The sequence below is a fragment of the Staurois parvus genome, unplaced genomic scaffold, assembly GCF_062004578.1.
Source record: "Staurois parvus isolate SC_StPar_1 unplaced genomic scaffold, SC_StPar_1.0 ptg001238l, whole genome shotgun sequence".
NCBI lineage: Eukaryota > Metazoa > Chordata > Amphibia > Anura > Ranidae > Staurois > Staurois parvus.
The window spans coordinates 13,385-35,037 of NW_028319034.1; the positions used below are offsets into that span (position 1 = coordinate 13,385).

Below are 21,653 nucleotides of genomic sequence, written 5' to 3' on the forward strand. Positions count from 1 at the left end.
CTGGAAGATCTCCCCCCACTGTCCACACTATATACTCTGGAAGATCTCCCCCCCACTGTCCACACTACATTCTCTGACAGACCTCCCCCCACTGTCCACACTACATTCTCTGGAAGACCTCCCCCCACTGTCCACACTACATTCTCTGGAAGATCTCCCCCCACTGTCCACACTACATTCTCTGGAAGACCTCCCCCCACTGTCCACACTACATTCTCTGGAAGACCTCCCCCCACCATCCACACTACATTCTCTGGAAGATCTCCCCCCACTGTCCACACTACATTCTCAAGAAGATCTCCCCCCACTGTCCACACTACATTCTCTGGAAGACCACCCCCCTCTGTCCACACTACATTCTCTGGAAGACCTCCCCCCACTGTCCACACTACATTCTCAAGAAGACCTCCCCCCACCATCCACACTACATTCTCTGAAAGACCTCCCCCCACTGTCCACACTACATTCTCTGGAAGACCTCCCCCCACTGTCCACACTACATTCTCTGGAAGACCACCCCCCACTGTCCACACTACATTCTCTGGAAGACCTCCCCCCACTGTCCACACTACATTCTCTGGAAGACCTCCCCCCACTGTCCACACTACATTTTCTGGAAGACCTCCCCCCACTGTCCACACTACATTCTCTGGAAGACCTCCCCCCACTGTCCACACTACATTCTCTGGAAGATCTCCTCACCCCTGTCTAGACTACATTCTGTGGAAGACCTCCCCCCACTGTCCACACTACATTCTCTGGAAGACCTCCCACCACTGTCCAGACTACATTCTCTGGAGATCTCCCCACACTGTCCACACTACATTCTCCGGAAGATCTACCCCCACTGTCCACACTACATTCTCTGGAAGATCTCCCCCCACTGTCCACACTACATTCTCTGGAAGATCTCCCCCCACTGTCCACACTACATTCTCTGGAAGATCTCCTCACCCCTGTCTAGACTACATTCTGTGGAAGACCTCCCCCCACTGTCCACACTACATTCTCTGGAAGATCTTCCACCACTGTCCATACTACATTCTCTGGAAGATCCCTCCCCCCACTGTCCACACTACATTCTCTGGAAGATCTCCCCCCACTGTTCACACTACATTCTCTGGAAGATCTCCCCCCACTGTCCACACTACATTCTCTGGAAGATCTCCCCCCACTGTCCACACTACATTCTCTGGAAGATCTCCCACCACTGTCCACACTAGATTCTCTGGAAGACCTCCCCCCACTGTCCACACTACATTTTCTGGAAGACCTCCCCCCACTGTCCACACTGCATTCTCTGGAAGACCTCCCCCCACTGTCCACACTACATTCTCTGGAAGACCTCCCACCACTGTCCACACTAGATTCTCTGGAAGATCTCCCCCCACTGTCCACACTACATTCTCTGAAAGATCTCCCCCCACTGTCCACACTACATTCTCTGGAAGATCTCCCCCCACTGTCCACACTACATTCTCTGAAAGACCTCTCCACTGTCCAGACTACATTCTCTGGAAGACCTCCCACCACTGTCCAGACTACATTCTCTGGAGATCTCCCCACACTGTGCACACTACATTCTCTGGAAGACCTCCCACCACTGTCCACACTACATTCTCTGGAAGATCTCCCCCCACTGTCCACACTACATTCTCTGGAAGATCTCCCCCCACTGTCCACACTACATTCTCTGGAAGATCTCCCCACTGTCCACACTACATTGTCTGGAAGATCTCCCCCCACTTTCCACACTACATTCTCTGGAAGATCTCCCCCCACTGTCCACACTACATTCTCTGGAAGACCTCCGCCCACTGTCCAGACTACATTCTCTGGAAGATCTACCCCCACTGTCCACACTACATTCTCTTGAAGATCTCCCCCCCACTGTCCACACTACATTCTTGGAAAGATCTCCCCTCCACTGTCCAAACTACATTCTCTGGAAGATCCCTCCCCCCACTGTCCACACTACACTTTCTGGAAGACCTCCCACCCACTGTCCACACCTCATTCTCTGGAAGATCTCCCCCCACTGTCCACGCTACATTCTCTGGAAGATCTCCCCCCACTGTCCACACTACATTCTCTGGAAGATCTTCTCACCCGTCTAGACTACATTTTCTGGAAGATCTCTCACCACTGTGCACACTTCATTCTCTGGAAGATTTCCTCCCCATTTTTCACCCTTTATTCTCTGGAATATCTCCCCTCACTGTCCACCCTACATTCTCTGGAGATCTCCCCCCACTGTCCACACTATATACTCTGAAAGATCTTCCCCCACAGTCCACACTACATTCTCTGGAAGATCTCCCCCCACTGTCCACACTACATTCTCTGGAAGATCTCCCCCCACTGTCCACACTACATTCTCTGGAAGATCTCCTCACCCCTGTCTAGACTACATTCTGTGGAAGATCTCCCACCACTGTCCACACTACATTCTCTGGAAGATCTTCCACCACTGTCCATACTACATTCTCTGGAAGATCTCCCCCCACTGTCCACACTACATTCTCTGGAAGATCTCCCCCCACTGTCCACACTACATTCTCTGGAAGATCTCCTCACCCCTGTCTAGACTACATTCTGTGGAAGATCTCCCACCACTGTCCACACTACATTCTCCGGAAGATCTACCCCCACTGTCCACACTACATTCTCTGGAAGATCTCCCCCCACTGTCCACACTACATTCTCTGGAAGATCTCCCCCCACTGTCCACACTACATTCTCTGGAAGATCTCCCACCACTGTCCACACTACATTCTCCGGAAGATCTACCCCCACTGTCCACACTACATTCTCTGGAAGATCTCCCCCCTGTCCACACTACATTCTCTGGAAGATCTCCCCCCACTGTCCACACTACAATTTCTTGAAGATCTCCCCCCCACTGTCCACACTACAATTTCTGGAAGATCTCCCCCCAATCAGGACCGGTGGTAGACTATTTTGAGCCAGTCACATGATAGTAAGGAGAGCAAAGAGGAAAAAAACTGTCTCAGGACAGAAGTAATCAAGTCCAGAGATTTCTGAATGCCGTAGAGGCCATGGAGGGGGCAGACACACTTCAGGCTGCTTGTCTTTAGGCAGAAACAAACTCTATACTGTGAAGAAAAAAAGGAAGAAAGTTCCATCTCAGTGTAGCAGTAAATAAATAAAATGTATTGCACCAAATAAGCAACTCACAAGATAAAAGTGATAAAAGGCTCATCAATGTTCCGCTGTGAAGGCCATCAGGTGTACAGACTTCCCACCACAGGTGGTGACATCAGAGGTTCCTATGGAATGACCCAAGCTTGGAACCAAAGCCTTCCGGGGGACAGCAGAGAAGGTGGACATGACATCACTGCTATGATCAGTTCCATCGTAATGTAATATGTACTAATAATAAATACTAATAATATATCTACAGATAAGACATCCTCCGATTGGGCCCTAACAGTTACCATATATGTCATAATGCACATTCAAATATTTAACACCTTCCCATGATATGACATATACAGTGGATTATATCTACCAGTGGAGGGACATCTGGGTAGATGGGTGATAATTGGGGAATCCGGGGTCGAGGCAGTTTCAGGGTCCTCCTGATCACTCATCTGTTGGGATAAATTCTGGTTCTTTGTCTCTGGCAGGTCAGGGGGTGGATCAGACAGAACAGAACATGGAGGTGAAGCTGAGGAACCTGAGTCTAGGAGTGGACTCCAGAGTGGAGAAACTGTCCCAACATGGTAAGATGTACCTCTGAAGGGTGACACTATGTGATGGGGGTCTGGTCTCCTCACCTTATGGATGTTCTCCTCCTCCAGTTTCCAGGATGACGGAGAAAATGACAAACATGGAAACGTTCGTAAAGGACATGAGAGGTGAGGTGGGGCAGAATTGAAGAGCGGAGGGTGCAAATTACAAAAGGTGAACAAACATATTAAAAACATAATTCATACCGGGACTCACTGAGAAACCATAGAATGTGATCCCTCCGGGTGATCAGAATGACAGGGACGTACAGTATAGCACGGAGGTCTATATAGTCATGAAGGGATGTACAGGATACGTTTATAATGGTGTTCTTCTCTTCACAGCTGCCGGAGTAATTACTAAAATAAATGGGATGGAGGCCTCTGTGAAACGAATTTTATCTGATGATGTAACAGGTAATTGCACCTTCTAAGATCAGTTATGAAAAATGTATTTTGGGGGGAGCAGTAGATCTTTGTTAGGAAATTCTCCAAACCTTTGACCCAACCTTGGACTCTCCCTTGGAATGGGAGTGGTTATCTGAAATATGGGTGTGTTTGGACACTTTTGGGCTGTGCTTGGATTTCTCAGTACAGAGGGTTAACCTTTTCTTACTGGAGACAGCAGAATGTTGGAGAACATAGTTAGAGGGTCAAGAATGTATTCATTTGTAAAAGGAAAGGCAGCAGTTGTCCCTATGATCAGGCCCAGCTTTGCAGGTGATACGTATCAAGAAGGAGTCCCTAGGACTTTGTGATGGTAAAGTTGTCAGGGTTTGAACTTTCATGGAGTTCCCCTGTCTTTTTCCCCATCTTAGACTCATGTGACATATGAGGCATAGGACGAGTCCCTGCTGGGATTCATCACCTGGGTTCCCGACCAAGGGCTTGGGAGTTGAACACTCAGCATTTTTCCCAAAAGGTCTGTGACGGGAGTCACTGTGGGTGGGGGGACTACGCAACCCAGCTCACTTCAGAGAGGTGGGGAGACCCCTGTCTCAGCTCCCCTTATCCCTATTACGTGTAAGTCACCCTGTGCTTGTTAGGGGTACAGGGTGATCTTTCCTAATATTGGGGGTGGGGGGTTAGTGATTGTTTAATGTAATGTGGTTGCATCCCATTGTTCTATTGTTTGTTTGGTTTGGGATCAAACTATTATGGGATGTATGTGTTTATGTGTATTGGCTTAGTGGGGGGTGTATCCAGCAGCCCTCCCTCCTGATGGGACTGTCTGCTGGTGTGAAGTTTGAATACCTGTGTGTCTCTTGTTACTAAATGTAGTGACATTTGATGAAGTCACTACTGTGCTGCTCACTGTTCTCCTTGCTGGAGAGGAAGCTGTACCTGAGGACTTGCAGTCTACCTCTATCATTACCCCACCAGTCATCAGGAGGGCAGCTGTGACATGAGGAAGCAAAGTTCTTCCTCTACCAAGATAAGCTGCAGGTAGACCGCTGGCTTTACTGGAGACCAGTGGCAGAACTACCAGGGTTGCAAAGGTGTTACCATGGAAGGGCCCACTGCAGAACATGCCAGGGATAGATCAGTACCTCCTCTCCCAGCAGTGATCAGGAGGCTCCCCAGTGTACTGATCATCCCAGTGCATCCAGAAAGTCTTCCCAGTGCTTAACTTTTGCTACATTTTGTTATGTTACGGCCTTTTTCCAAAATGGATTAAATTAATTTTTTCCTCCACATTCTACAAACAATCCCCCATAATGACAACGTGAAAGAAGTTCATTTTGAAATCTTTGCAATTTATTAAAAATTAAATCCAACCCCCCCATGTACATACGTATTTCCAGCCTTTGCCATAACACTCAAAATTGAGCTCTGGTGCATCCTGATCCCACTGTTCATCCTTGAGATGTTTCCACAACTTGATTGGAGTCCACCTGTGGGACATTCAGTTGATTGGAGTCCACCTGTGGGACATTCAGTTGATTGGAGTCCACCTGTGGGACATTCAGTGGATTGGAGTCCACCTGTGGGACATTCAGTGGATTGGAGTCCACCTGTGGGACATTCAGTGGATTGGAGTCCACCTGTGGGTCATTCAGTGGATTGGAGTCCACCTGTGGGACATTCAGTTGATGGGAGTCCACCTGTGGGACGTTCAGTGGATTGGAGTCCAACTGTGGGAAATTCAGTGGATTGGAGTCCACCTGTGGGAAATTCAGTTGACTGGAGTCCACCTGTGGGACATTCAGTTGATGGGAGTCCACCTGTGGGACATTCAGTTGATTGTAGTCCACCTGTGGGACATTCATTTGATTGGAGTTCACCTGTGAGACATTCAGTTGATTGGAGTCCACCTGTGGGACATTCAGTTGATGGGAGTCCACCTGTGGGACATTCAGATGATTGGACATGATTAGGAAAGGCATAAACCTGCATATAGAAGGTCCCACAGGTAAAAGTGCAGGTCAGAGCACAAACCAAGCTATGAAGTCCAAGGAATTGTCTGTAGACCTCTGAGACAGGATTGTACAAGGCACAGATCGGGGGAAGGGTACAGAAACATTTCTGCAGCACTGAAGGTCCCAATGAGCACAGTGACCTCCATCATCTGTAAACGGAAGAAGTTTGGAACCACCAGGAATCTTCCTAGAGCGATCGAGGGAGAAGGACCTTAGCCAGGGAGGTAACCAAGCACCCGATGGTCACTCTGAAAGAGCTCCAGCATTTCTCTGTGGAGAGAGGAGAACCTTCCAGAAAAACAACCATCTCTGCAGCACTCCACCAATCAGGCCGGTATGGTAGAGTGGCCAGATGGAAGCCACTCCTCAGTAAAAGGCAAATGGAAGCCACCTGGAGTTATTCAAATGGCACCTGAGGGACTCTCAGAATATGAGAAATTAACCTCTCTGGTCTGATAAAACAAAGATTGAACTCTTTGGCCTGGATGTCAAGCGTCATGTCTGGAGGAAACCAGGCACCACTAACCACCTGGCCAATACCATCACATGGTACAGGGCCATTCACAACACCCTTGTACCATGTGACAAGCTGTGACCAATCACAGCTCACACAGTATTTCTCAATGGCTGCAAGAATGCAGCCAGGGAGAAGGAGAAATTATTGATTTTACAGCCTTTATGGGTGTAACAGCAATCAGTGTAAAAAAGGACGAAAAAATCTCCATCAACCCCCAAAAGTAGTACAGTGTCACTATGGTAACACTATACTGCTAGGATGATGGTATGTAAAAAAACAAACAAACATAAATAATAATATAAAAAAAAAATGTAAAAAAAGTTTCGAAAATTATAATTTTTGGTTATAAACTAATTTGTTTTGTTTTTTTTTTTACTAAAAAGATAGTGAATACATTTTGGCCAAGATTTATGAAGAAAAATTATTTATTTGCAAAACTTTATAAGAAAAACACTTTTTTTTCAAAATGTTTGGAAATTTCATTTCTATAGTAAAAAAAAATAAAAATCCCAGCAGTGAATAAATACCACTAAAATAAAGTTTTATCTGTCTCAAAAAAATTCTAAAACATGCATATGGGTACAGTGTTGCATGATCGCGCAATTGTCATTCACAGTGTGAGAGAGCTGAAAGCTGAAAACTGGCCTGGAATGGAAGGGGGGGAAAGTGTCCGGACTGGAAGGGGGGGGAAAGTGTCCGGACTGGAAGGGGGGGAAAGTGTCCGGACTGGAAGGGGGGGGAAAGTGTCCGGACTGGAAGGGGGGGGAAAGTGTCCGGACTGGAAGGGGGGGGGGAAAGTGTCCTGACTGGAAGGGGGGGGGGAAAGTGTCTGGACTGGAAGGGGGGGAAAGTGTCCGGACTGGAAAGGGGGTGAAAGTGTCCGGACTGGAAAGGGGGTGAAAGTGACTGGACTGGAAGGGGGGGAAGTGTCCGGACTGGCAGGGGGGGGGGGAGGAAGTGTCCGGACTGGAAGGGGGGGGGGAAAGTGTCCGAGCTGGAAGGGGGGGGGAAAGTGTCTGGACTCGAAGGGGGGGAAAAGAGACATGAAGTTGTTATGTGTTCTCCCGTGACCCCTCCTTGGGATAACAACCACCGAGTGAATCTGTCGCAGGATTCCAGTACAAATCCTCCTCCACCATCAATCTGCTCCCCTCCAGCAGTGTGACCTCCAGCAGTGTGACCTCCAGCAATGTGACCTCACAGTGTGACCTCACAGTGTACAATGTTACCGTCTGACTGACCTTCTGGTCCCAAATGTATGGACTCTGAAGATCAAATGGCTGAATAATCGCTCCAAAAGATGTTCCCTCCAGATACCCACCTCAGGCTCAGCCGTGTTCCTCAGAAACAAAAGCTCAGCTTAGTGCTTTACCCTTATGAAGCTTTTATTGCTCATTAAACATCGGAAATGCTCTGATGTTCCGGAGGTCCATATCTGCACCATGTATGGTGAACATCATGTAATGTGCTAATCAGCCACAAGATGGCGGTATCATCCCCGGCAGTATAGAACCAGTCCGGGCTACAAAACGTCACTACACACAGTATATGGCGAGGCAATGAACTGGCCCTATATATATATATCTGCAGGCAATGCACGGGCCCTATATATATATATCTGCAGGCAATGCACGGGCCCTATATATATATATCTGCAGGCAATGCAGGGGCCCTATATATATATATATATCTGCAGGCAATGCACGGGCCCTATATATATATATATATATATATATATCTGCAGGCAATGCAGGGGCCCTATATATATATATCTGCAGGCAATGCACGGGCCATATATATATATATAACTGCAGGCAATGCACGGGCCCTATATATATATATATCTGCAGGCAATGTACGGGCCCTATATATATATATATCTGCAGGCAATGCACGGGCCCTATATATATATATCTGCAGGCAATGCACGGGCCCTATATATATATATATCTGCAGGCAATGCACGGGCCCTATATATATATATCTGCAGGCAATGCACGGGCCCTATATATATATATATCTGCAATTGCCTACAGATATAACAATCCTGGAGCGATGTGTGGATTACTACTACCGTTATTCCGATGAATGGTAACGTCATGACGTCATCCGCATATCTGCAGGTAATTGTATATAATATATATATATATATAGGGCCCGTGCATTGCCTGCAGATATATATATATATATATATATAGGGCCCGTGCATTGCCTGCAGATATATATATATATATAGGGCCCGTGCATTGCCTGTAGATATATATATATATATAGGGCCAGTGCATTGCCTGCAGATATATACATATATAGGGCCCGTGCATTCCCTGCAGATATATACATATAGGGCCCCTGCATTGCCTGCAGATATATATATATAGGGCCCCTGCATTGCCTGCAGATATATATATATAGGGCCTGTGCATTGCCTGCAGATATATATATATAGGGCCCCTGCATTGCCTGCAGATATATATATATAGGGCCCCTGCAGTGCCTGCAGATATATATATATATACATATAGGGCCCCTGCATTGCCTGCAGAGATATATATACATATAGGGCCCCTGCATTGCCTGCAGAGATATATATACATATAGGGCCCCTGCATTGCCTGCAGAGATATATATATATATAGGGCCCCTGCATTGCCTGCAGAGATATATATATATATAGGGCCCGTGCATTGCCTGCAGTTATATAAATATATATATATATATAGGGCCCCTGCATTGCCTGCAGATATATATATATATAGGGCCCCTGCATTGCCTGCAGATATATATATATAGGGCCCGTGCATTGCCTGCAGATATATATATATATATAGGGCCCCTGCATTGCCTGCAGATATATATATATAGGGCCCGTGCATTGCCTGCAGATATATATATATATATAGGGCCCCTGCATTGCCTGCAGATATATATATATAGGGCCCGTGCATTGCCTGCAGATATATATATATATATAGGGCCCCTGCATTGCCTGCAGATATATATATATAGGGCCCCTTCATTGCCTCGCCATATACTGTGTGTAGTGACGTTTTGTAGCCCGGACTGGTTCTATACTGCCGGGGATGATACCGCCATCTTGTGGCTGATTAGCACATTACAGGATGTTCACCATACATGGTGCAGATATGGACCTCCGGATCGTCAGAGCATTTCCGATGTTTAATGAGCAATAAAAGCTTCATAAGGGTAAAGCACTAAGCTGAGCTTTTGTTTCTGAGGAACACGGCTGAGCCTGAGGCGGGTATCTGGAGGGAACATCTTTTGGAGCGATTATTCAGCCATTTGATCTTCAGAGTCCATACATTTGGGACCAGAAGGTCAGTCAGACGGTAACATTGTACACTGCTGGAGGTCACACTGTGAGGTCACACTGCTGGAGGTCACACAGTGAGGTCACACTGCTGGAGGTCACACTGCTGGAGGTCACACTGTGAGGTCACACTGCTGGAGGTCACACTGTGAGGTCACACTGCTGGAGGTCACACAGTGAGGTCACACTGCTGGAGGTCACACTGCTGGAGGTCACACTGTGAGGTCACACTGCTGGAGGTCACACTGCTGGAGGTCACACTGTGAGGTCACACTGTGAGGTCACACTGCTGGAGGTCACACTGTGAGGTCACACTGCTGGAGGTCACACTGCTGGAGGTCACACTGTGAGGTCACACTGCTGGAGGTCACACTGCTGGAGGGGAGCAGATTGATGGTGGAGGAGGATTTGTACTGGAATCCTGCGACAGATCCACTTGGTGGTCGTTATCCCAGGGAGGGGTCACGGGAGAACACATAACATCTGGACTTGGATTATATATATTTTTTTTGGATTATTACTTTTAATGAATATTTGTGTCACATAATTTAGTATTTTTGCTCTCCCCATTCTACACATAAATATATATATATACAGGGTCTGTACATTGCTATATGTAGTGCAGCGCATTCTCACTGATAGTAATCATATTCAGAACGACTGGAGGCCGGAATGGGGGCTAAAGGGGCTTCAGCAAAGGATGGGAATACTTATGTACATGGGGGGGGGGGGCTGGGAATACTTATGTACATGGGGGGGCTGGAATACTTATGTACATGGGGGGGGGGCTGGGAATACTTATGTACATGGGGGGGCTGGGAATACTTATGTACATGGGGGGGCTGGAATACTTATGTACATGGGGGGGCTGGAATACTTATGTACATGGGGGGGTTGGAATACTTATGTACATGGGGGGGTTGGAATACTTATGTACATGGAGAGGGGGCTGGGAATACTTATGTACATGGAGAGGGGGCTGGGAATACTTATGTACATGGGGGGGGGCTGGGAATATTTATGTACATGGGGGGGGGGTGGGAATACTTATGTACATGGGGGAGGGCTGGGAATACTTATGTACATGGGGGGCTGGGAATACTTATGTACATGGGGGGGTGGGAATAACTATGTACATGGGGGGCAGGGAATACTTATGTACATGGGGGGCTGGGAATACTTATGTACATGGGGGGCTGGGAATACTTATGTACATGGGGGGGGTGGGAATACCTATGTACATGGGGGAGGGCTGGGAATACTTATGTACATGGGGGGGGTGGGAATACCTATGTACATGGGGGGCAGGGAATACTTATGTACATGGGGGGGTGGGAATACCTATGTACATGGGGGGCAGGGAATACTTATGTACATGGGGGAGGGCTGGGAATACTTATGTACATGTGGGGGGGCTGGGAATATTTATGTACATGGGGGGGTTTCGTTGCTACAAGATGGCGACTGGACATGAATAACCCTTTCATTGCTACAAGATGGCGACTGGACAGGATTAACCCTTTTGTTGCTACAAGATGGCAACTGGAGATGATTAACCCTTTCATTGCTACAAGATGGCAACTGGAGATGATTAACCCTGTTGTTGCCACAAGATGGCGACTGGACACGATTAACCCTTTCATTGCTGGCAGATGAGATCTCAGTTGGAAGTGCGTGATTAACCCTTTCAGGTCTGCGTAGGAAGGGTATGATTAACTATTGCATTGCTAGCAGATCCCTGGTGGAAATCACATGCATTTCCACTAGGGATCTGCTAGCAATGAAATGGTTAATCTTGCACTTCCAAGGCAGATCTGAAAGGGTTAATCTTGCACTTCCAACTGGGACTTGCCTGCAATGAGGTTAATTATGTACAGCCAGCAAGGATCTGCTAGCCACCAGGGAGCCAATCATGGGTTAATCATGCTAAAATCATGCAACAAGTAAATGAATATGTTAATTGATTGTAGAACCACGCCCATATTGAACGAACTCCCCTAAGTCCATGCTCCACATTCATCGGCTTTCTGGACACAGAGGAAAAAAAGGCGGCAACTATGTGAAAAGGCCCCGCTGCATGACCGTAATAAAGGGCCCTGAGATGGGAGTAAAGGTTCCTGGGATTGGAGGGAATGGCCTTGGGCCTGGAGGGAAGGACCCCAGGCTGCAGGAGCAGAGGAAAGGTCCCCGGGACCCATGGAAAGGGATGGGGGTCAGGGGGAGCTCTTCATGGCTTCTTGCACCAGGGTCCTGAGGATTCTAGTGATGCCTCCACTGGAGATTTGCCCTCTCCTCTTCTTCCACAGTGCAGGTCCCCCTTAAGCGTAAGACACCCAGCAGTGTCTCGTGTAACCCATGTAACCCGTGTGATCATGAGGAATCCTTGGGGTCCTTTCACACGGTTCAGTTCAGTCACAAGGAAAAAATAAATGGATCCGTTTACGTCAGTTTTTCACCCATTTTTGCCTACATCAACTTAACCACTTGCGTCCCAGAGACAATTTTTCAACGCTTTATATAATGCAACATTTCAGCAAAAAAAAATTGACACTGAAGTTGATTTTAGGGCACACAAAAACAATTGCTTACCCAATTTTTTTTTTTGTCATTTCTAAAAGATGAAGTTGCACCCAGTAAATAGATACCCAGCATGCCGAGCATTACAAAAAACAAACCTCAGTGCCCTCTATCTGTCATAGGTTATACTTTAAAGCCCCTACAGCTCATCAGCTTAGCTTTATCCATGAAATTTGGTGGCAAATTGTCCATCTCACATTGGCGTGTGTGGTGACGTGTAACATATGTAGCACAACTGCCATTTTTTTTACATAGGCACCTGCTTATGTGGGGGTGGGGAGGCTCATTTTTTTTCTGACTTATGTCTTTTTACGTTTTTATTTTTTTGTAACTTATTATTTTGTTGCTATCACATAGGGGACCAATAGTCCCCGGTGACCCCGCCCCTTTGTTTACTTCAGTGGCAGGGCTGAATGACAGCTCCTTCTCGGTGCTATAAAGTACAGAGGAAAAAAAGCTGGAAATTACATTTAAAGCAGGTATAACCCCCCTGGTAGGCAGGTGAGATTCAGGGCAGGCTGAAGGCAGGGAGCAGGATCCGGATTCAGCCACGCTGGATGGATGGCTCACTGAGGGGTGCGTTTGAGGATGCAGAGTCAGACGAGTCAGGTTCAGTAGCAGTCGGGCAGATCAGGCATAGACGGTAGGAGGAAGAGTAGTCAGGTCACAGGCCAGGTCAGCAGCAGAAGATCAATCAGACAGGAGAGGAGACAGAATGGTAATCCAAGGCAAGCCGGAGGTCAGGGCAGGTAGCAGTCAAGCAGAGGTCAGGAACAGGCTGGTTCAGTATTGGGAGTCAATCACATGAATCAGGGAACATGAACAGGGATAAGACCAAACGGCAATGAGACATTTACTGCAGCCAGTTTATATATCCCCTTTGGTGCCAGCATTAGTGACAAGTGTGCGCCTGGATGCATGAATGCATATGAGCATGTGCCTATGCCCAAGCACCCGCACATCTGCCCGTTTCATCATAGTTCTGAGCATGCGCACATTTGAGTGCTGTGGATCATCGCCTGCACTATGGGCAGGCCTTTCCTAACAAAGAAAGGTCCATAAAGACATGGAGGAGCCAGTTTGGGGTGGAGGAACTTGACTGTCCTGCACAGAGTCCTGACCTCAACCCCATAGAACACCTTTGGGATGAATTAGAGCGGAGACTGCGAGCCAGGCCTCCTCCCCCGACATCAGTGCCTGACCTGACCAATGTGCTTCTGGAAGAATGGTCCAACCTTCCCATAGACACCCTCCTAAACCTTGTGGACGGCCTTCCCAGAAGAGTTGAAGCTGTTATAGCTGCAAAGGGCGGGGCCAACTCAATATTGAACGCTACGGACTAAGACTGGGAGGCCATTAAAGGTCATGTGAGGGGAAAGGGGAGGGGCCAACTCAATATTGAACCCTACGGACTAAGACTGGGAGGCCATTAAAGGTCATGTGTGTGGAAAGGGCGGGGCCAATTCAATATTGAACCCTACGGACTAAGACTGGGAGGCCATTAAAGGTCATGTGGGTGGAAAGGGCGGAGCCAACTCAATATTGAACCCTACGGACTAAGACTGGGGGGGCATTAAAGGTCATGTGTGTGGAAAGGGCGGGGCCAACTCAATATTGAACCCTATGGACTAAGACTGGGAGGCCATTAAAGGTCATGTGCGTGGAAAGGGCGGGGCCAACTCAATATTGAACCCTATGGACTAAGACTGGGAGGCCATTAAAGGTCATGTGCGTGGAAAGGGCGGGGCCAACTCAATATTGAACCCTACGGACTAAGACTGGGAGGCCATTAAAGGTCATGTGCGTGGAAAGGGCGGGGCCAACTCAATATTGAACCCTACGGACTAAGACTGGGAGGCCATTAAAGGTCATGTGCGTGGAAAGGGCGGGGCCAACTCAATATTGAACCCTATGGACTAAGACTGGGAGGCCATTAAAGGTCATGTGCGTGGAAAGGGCGGGGCCAACTCAATATTGAACCCTACGGACTAAGACTGGGAGGCCATTAAAGGTCATGTGCGTGGAAAGGGCGGGGCCAACTCAATATTGAACCCTACGGACTAAGACTGGGGGGCCATTAAAGGTCATGTGCGTGGAAAGGGCGGGGCCAACTCAATATTGAACCCTACGGACTAAGACTGGGAGGCCATTAAAGGTCATGTGCGTGGAAAGGGCGGAGCCAACTCAATATTGAACCCTACGGACTAAGACTGGGGGGCCATTAAAGGTCATGTGCCTGTAAAGGCCGGCGGCCCAACACTTTTGGCATTATAGTGTACAATGATGTGAAAAACTAAAATTCAGCTCATCCATACTTTATTTTCCAGGTTGTAAGACTCTTTATGGTCAGGGCCAGTGATTGGTGGAGATTTGGGCAGAAGAGAGAATTGCAGTACAAGGTTTGGGTCTTTATCGGTGTCCATCTTCTTCTGTAGGGAATGGCTTGGCCAGTTGTCCAGTGAAATGATGGTCTATATCATCTATGAAAACGCAATCTGGAATCCTCTGTACAGTCCCACCTCCAAACTAAAGGGAACCAGCAATGTTTAACATCGTCTTAGATGTTCTGTATTATTAACTGGGTGATCAATTGTTTTGGTGCAAATTTTTGGGTTTGTTAGTGAGATGGTTCAATAAATAATATTTTTGCTGCAGTAAAATAATGGAATATATTCAGATTAAAGCTTGTTGTTGGGTTAACATTGGAATCCAGAGGTTAAGGGTAAGGTTGGAACTTTTCGGTTATGACAAAATGAGTTTTTTTGGATGCACATTTTTGTGGTGGTGAAACTCCTGCACCCAAAACGTCCAGGTAAATGTTTTTCTGCAGAAAGTGAAGTCTCTGTGTACAGTATGTGTTCCATACTATAGAGAGGTCTGAGGGACGTGTACACAGCAGAGGCAGATTACATTCTTTGTATTGCAGGTTCTCTTGCCAGTGACATCCAGAGGATTCTGGGAGCCGTGGCAAAACTAATAGAGGAGATCCGTAAAGGGAACAGTAAGTTTATTTAGTTCTGGGAATCAGAACATTTACTCACCAAACTGTCCTTTACCAGACACCCTGAGCTCTGATTGGCAGTTCTATAATTAGCTTTATCCTCTGTGGCCCCCAGTGTGAGCACATAGTCTGGCGTTCGATGTGTCTTTGGAGTTTGGTAATATTTCCAGCCCCAGGGCCAGTCTGTAGTGACTCTATGAAGTAATGGGTGATTTTCTGAGAGTTTATTTAATTCCTCTATTTACTGACATACAGTATTTCCCTTTGGACTGGTTTATTATTTCCTTTCTGTGATAGTTTGTCAGGTTAATTGCTGCAAGTGTTGGATATACAGTATAGAGTGCTGATTGGTTGTTGGGTGAATAGGGTGTTGATGGTATGAGAGCAATGTTGGGTGGAAGGGTCCTAAAGGGCTTTTGGTAATGTTTGATGGAAGGAGCATGGATGGGTCATAGGAAGAGTTGAATAGAAGGAGAGCTGATGGTTTGTTGGAAGTGTTAGGGTGTTGGGTGGATGGGGTGCTGATGAGTTGCTGAGGGTGTTGGGTAAATAGGGAGTTGATGGGAATGTTAGGTGGAAGGGTACTAAAGGGCTTTTGGGAATGATGGAAAGAGTATGGATAGGTTGTTTGATGTTTTGAATTGATAGGGTGCTTGCGGTTTATTGGAAGTGTTAGGGTGTTGGGTGGATGGGGTATTGATGGGTTGTTGAGACTGTTGGGTAAATAGGGAGTCCATGGTATGATGAGAATGTTAGGTGGAAGGGTGGTAAAGGGCTTTTGGGAATATTTGGTGGAAGGAATGTGGATGGGGTGTTTGATGTGTTGAATGGATAGGGTGCTGATAGTTTGTTGGAAGTGCTGGGGTGTTAAGTGGATGGGGTGTTGATGGGTTGTTGAGGGTGTTGGTAAGATAGGAATAGTGGGTGGAAGGGTCCTAAAGGGTTTTTGGGAATGTTTGGTGGAAGGAATGTGGATGGGGTGTTTGATGTGTTGCATAGATGGGGTGCTAGTGCATTGTTGGAAGTGTTGGGGTGTTGGGTGGATGGGGTGTTGATGTGTTGTTGAGAGTGTTGAGTGACTAGAGTGATGACGGTATGATGGGAATGTTAGGTGGAGGGGATGTGGATGTGGTTTTTTTTTTAAGTGTTGAATAGATCGGGTGCTGATGGGTTGCTGGAATTGCTGGGTGGATGGAATGCCGATGCATGGATCTGAAGGGTTTTGGGGATTGTTGGATGGATGGGGTGCCGATGGGTTGTTTGCAGTTTTGGGTAGATGGGATACTAGTGGGGTGTTTGGAGTGCTGGGTGGATGGGGTGCTGTTGGATTGCCAGGAGTGTTGGATGGCTAAGGTGCTTGTTGGTTTTTTAGGATTGGTGAATCAATGGGGTGCTGATGAGTTGTTTGAAGTGGTGGGTGGATGGAATGCTGATGGGTTGTTGGGAGTATTGTATAGAGGAGGTACTGAGAAGTTGTTGGAAGTATTGGACAGATGGAGTGTTGATGAGTTCTTAGGATGGTTGACTGGATAGGGAGTTGATGGTATGATGGGAATGTTGGGTGAAAGGTTACTAAAAGGATTTTTCGGAATGTTTGGTGGAATTAATGTGGATGGGTTGTTTAACCACTTCCTGTCTGGCCCATGTACATAAACGGCTAGACAGGAGCAGTGCAGGAGCAGGTTGCTGTTCATAAACAGCGTCCGCATTTTCAGGCTGTGCGCGCTCCCTGGGAGCACCGATCATTGTACGGGACCTCTGTGTGAGGTCCCGATCATGTGATCATTGATTGGCCAATATGTCACTTCTGACATCATTGCTTACTGCGTGTGAAATCTATGAATGATCACAGAGGTCACAGGGCTATTCACAACGGCCTTGTACCATGTGACAAGCTGTGACCAATCACAGTTCACACAGTATTTCTCAATGGCTGCAAAAATGCAGGCAGAGAGAAAGAGAAATGATTGCTTTTACAGCCTTTATGGGAGTGTAAAAAAAAAAAAACTATTTTCATCACCCCCCACAAGTAGTACAGTGTCACCATGCTAGGGTGACAGTATGCAAAAAAAAACAAAAACATAAATAATAATATAAAGAAATAAAATAAAAATGTAAAAAAGATTTAGAACAATGACAATTTTTGATTATAAACTAATTTGGTTTATTTTGTTTTTTACTAAAAAGATAACCGAATACATTTTGGCCAAGATTTATGAAGAAAGATTATTTATTTGCAAAAATTTATAAGAAAAACACTTTTTCAAAATGTTTTTACTTTTTCATTTAAATAGCAAAAAAAAATAAAAATCCCAGTGGTGAATAAATACCACAAAAATAAAGTTTTATCTGTCTCAAAAAAATGCAAACACATTCATATGGGTACATTGTTGCATGACTGCACAGTTGTCATTCAAAGTGTGATAGTGCTGACAGCTGAAAATTGGCCTGGGGGGAAGGGGGGGAAAGTGTCCAGACTTGAAGTGGTTAATGTGTTGAATAGATAGGGTGCTGATGGATTTTTGGAAGTGTTGGGTGGATGGGGTGCTGATGAATTGTTGAAAGTGTTGGATGGATGGGATGCTAATGGGTTGTTCAGAGTGTTCAAGGGCTGGGGTTCTGAAGAGTTTTGGGATTGTTGGATGGATGGGGTGCTGATGGGTTGTTTGATGTTTTGCTGTTTTGGATGGATGAGATACTGGTGGGTTGTTTGGAGTGCTGGGTGGATGGGGTGCCGATGGGCTGCTGGGAGTGTTGGATGGACAAGTTGCTGATTGCTTTTTAGGAATGGTGGACAGATGGGATACTCATGGGTGAGTTGTGTTGAGTGGATGGAATGCTGATGGGTTGTTGGAAGTATTGGGTGGACGAGCTGCTGAGAAACTGTTGGAAGTATTGGATGGATAGAGTGTTGATGGGTTGTTGGGATGGTTGGGTGGACGAGCTGCTGAGAAACTGTTGGAAGTATTGGATGGATAGAGTGTTGATGGGTTGTTGGGATGGTTGGGTGGATGAGCTGCTGAGAAACTGTTGGAAGTATTGGATGGATAGAGTGTTGATGGGTTGTTGGGATGGTTGGGTGGATGAGCTGCTGAGAAACTGTTGGAAGTATTGGATGGATAGAGTGTTGATGGGTTGTTGGGATGGTTGGGTGGACGAGGTGCTGGGAACATTTGGTATAAGTAAAACTGTCTCCCAATGGTACACAAGGCTCTGTATGCATTCTCTGCTTCCAGAGTCGTTGTGAATAATTCATTCTAGGTCGAGGTTTATGTGGCTTTCATTGTCATTGCTGTATAATGACACACTTGTCTGTTCCTTCCCTCAGGCTCTACTGATCCATTGTGCGAAGTAGGCTGGAAACACTATGGCCTCAACTGCTACTATTTTTTCCAAAGCGGGAGGTCATGGGAGAATGCAAAAAAAGAATGCGAGAAGAAGAATGCTAATTTGGTGGTCATTAATGGCGAGGAAGAAAATGTAAGAATTTTGGTAGCCCCAAATAACCTGCCAATATTTCCTTCCTAAAACTGACCCTTGGGTGTTCCATGGGTGGTACGGTATCTCCAGGAAGGATTGGATTTCGATGCTCTCTGTGTGTATATGTGTGTGTTATAGCTATACTGTGTAAGCAGGCACAAACGCTGTGTCATTGTGTGTATTTTGTCTTTCCAAAGGCTTTTATAGCTGATCTTACACAATCTCGGACCTCGTGGATTGGTCTCACAGATGTGGATGGATCCTGGAAATGGGTGGACGGGACTTCTTATAACACTGGTCCAAAGTAAGATCCACCCCCCACCAGTTATTAAATTCCCTCAGACTTTGCTCTATAAACGCAATGGTCTTGTGGTTTGTCAGTTGTGTCTTGTCTACCTTTCTGGGATTGTTCTTGGTGGTTCTCTTTAGGTTAATAAGCCCTTTAGGACTTCTTTTCTGCTGCCATTGGTTCTAATGAGTGACAAGCTGAACCGGTCATTATTTCCCTTGATTCCTTCTGCAGGTTCTGGCTCTCTGATCAGCCTGATGAATGGTTCGGCCATGGTCTTGGAGGAGGAGAAGATTGTGCACAGATGAAAAACTCAAATGGTTGGAATGATGATCATTGTTCCAGGAGCTTTCCCTACATCTGTGAGAAGAAAGCATCTTGACCTGCAAACAGGAAACCGCGTGACATCTTCACTGCTAATCACTTCTTCTCCTCTGCTACAATTCAATAACAAATTTACTAATGTAATACTCAAATGATCCTGCAGGACACGCTGGGACTTGTTGTTCCTGAAGAGCAACAGTATCTCCAGGTGTCCAATCACAATACAGTAATGAGGAGAGGGGTTCTTTTCATGTATGATGTTCAGCAACAGCTCATCAGTCGCACCTTCAAGATATCAGAGAATATTTTGAGCTGAACTCCTCGGGGGCGGGGATTTTTCCTAGCTTCCCTTTCCTCTATTATTAGTTTTCAGATGTCTCAGCGGAGCTAATATTATTATTATTATTATATGGAGTTTATATAAAGCAACAGTTTACATAGCACTTTATGAGTGGACAATCAATGTTAATAAATTCATGCAGACAGTGACTTTCTGTGTACAAATAGTTATTTTTATGGTAAAGTCCATGAAGAGCTACACATTCTGGGATTATGTTAATGTTCCGGTGAATACCTATCAAAGCCAGATTCTGGAGCTAGGAAAGGGTGACTTGGGAGGAGAAGCAAGATGGTAGGAGGGGGAGGAAAGAGGCGAGAGGAGGGAGTGGAGAGAGATGGGAGGAGGGGGAGGAAAGATCAGGGAGGAGGAGGTGAGGATAGCACTGGGAACAGGTGAGGAAAGATCTGGAAGGAGGGGGTAGAAGGAGGAGAGAGCTGGCAAGAAAGGGAGAAGAGAGCTGGGAGGAGGGGGGGGGGAGAAGAAAGCTGGAAGGAGGGGGAGGGGAGAACTGGGAGAAGGGTGAGGAAAGAGGTGAGAAGAGGGAGTAGAAAGACTAGCAGGAGGGGAAGGCAGATGAGAGGGCTAAGAGGAGGGGGATGAGATTGCTGTGAGAAGGGGGAGAAGAAAGCTAGGAGGAGGGGGAGGGGATATCTGGAAGGAGGGGGAGAATAGGGGAGGATGGGAGTTGGGAAGTAGAGACCCCGGAGGAGGGGGAGGAGATAGTTGGAAGAAAGAGAAGATTGCTGGGAGGAGAGAATTGAGAGAAGGTGGAGGAAAAAGTTGGGACAAGGGGAAAAGGAGAAAGAAAGCAGTGAGGAGGTCCGTCTGTCATGTTGTCTATTCTTCTCCTACAGCAGCTTCCAATTGACTGACGCCGTGGTTGACCTGTACCCTCCTTTTATAGCAAGAGGTGGACTTCCAGGGGGCTGTGATGTGAAGGGGGGCTATAGCTGCAGGGGGATGTGATATGAAGGGGGGCTATAGCTGCAGGGGGGTGTGATGTGAAGGGGGGCTATAGCTGCAGGGGGCTGTGATATGAAGGGGGGCTATAGCTGCAGGGGCTGTGATGTGAAGGGGGGCCAGAGCTGCAGGGGCTGTGATGTGAAGGGGTCCCAGAGCTGCAGGGGGCTGTGATGTGAAGGGGAGCTATAGCTGCAGGGGGCTGTGATGTGAAGGGGGGCCAGAGCTGCAGGGGGCTGTGATGTGAAGGGGAACAAAGATTAGGGGGGCTGTGATGGGAAGGGGGACAAGAGCTGCAGGGGGCTGTGATGTGAAGGGGGGACCAGAGCTGCAGGGGGCTGTGATGTGAAAGGGGGCCAGAGCTGCAGGGAGCTGTGATGTGAAGGGGGGCCAGAGCTGCAGTGGGCTGTGATGTGAAGGGGGGCCAGAGCTGCAGGGAGCTGTGATGTGAAGGGGAACAAAGCTTAGGGGGGCTGTGATGGGAAGGGGAACAAAGCTTAGGGGGGCTGTGATGTGAAAGGAGACAAGAGCTGCAGGGGGCTGTGATGTGAAGGAGGCCAGAGGTACAGGGTTTTTTTTGTAAAGGGGTTAAAAGCTCCAGGGGGCTGTGACATGAAGAGGTGCAGGGGCCTGAGATGTGAAGGGGAGCAGAGCAGCCTGTGTTG

The 21,653-nt window shown here is 47.1% G+C and overlaps 1 protein-coding gene across 1 annotated transcript in view; it reads left to right on the plus strand.

The window, feature by feature from the left end:
- LOC149437957 (C-type lectin domain family 10 member A-like) overlaps window positions 1–20,177 on the plus strand; it is a 33,418-nt gene extending 13,241 nt beyond the window's left edge. Inside the window, exons 4-10 of the mRNA XM_089660399.1 lie at window positions 3,651–3,746; window positions 3,825–3,881; window positions 4,098–4,169; window positions 15,521–15,595; window positions 18,924–19,075; window positions 19,273–19,379; window positions 19,599–20,177. Coding sequence (XP_089516525.1) covers window positions 3,651–3,746; window positions 3,825–3,881; window positions 4,098–4,169; window positions 15,521–15,595; window positions 18,924–19,075; window positions 19,273–19,379; window positions 19,599–19,746 — 707 coding nt within the window. The 3' untranslated portion in view covers window positions 19,747–20,177. The remainder of the gene's footprint in view (window positions 1–3,650; window positions 3,747–3,824; window positions 3,882–4,097; window positions 4,170–15,520; window positions 15,596–18,923; window positions 19,076–19,272; window positions 19,380–19,598) is intronic.
- The last annotated feature ends 1,476 nt before the right edge of the window (window positions 20,178–21,653 follow it).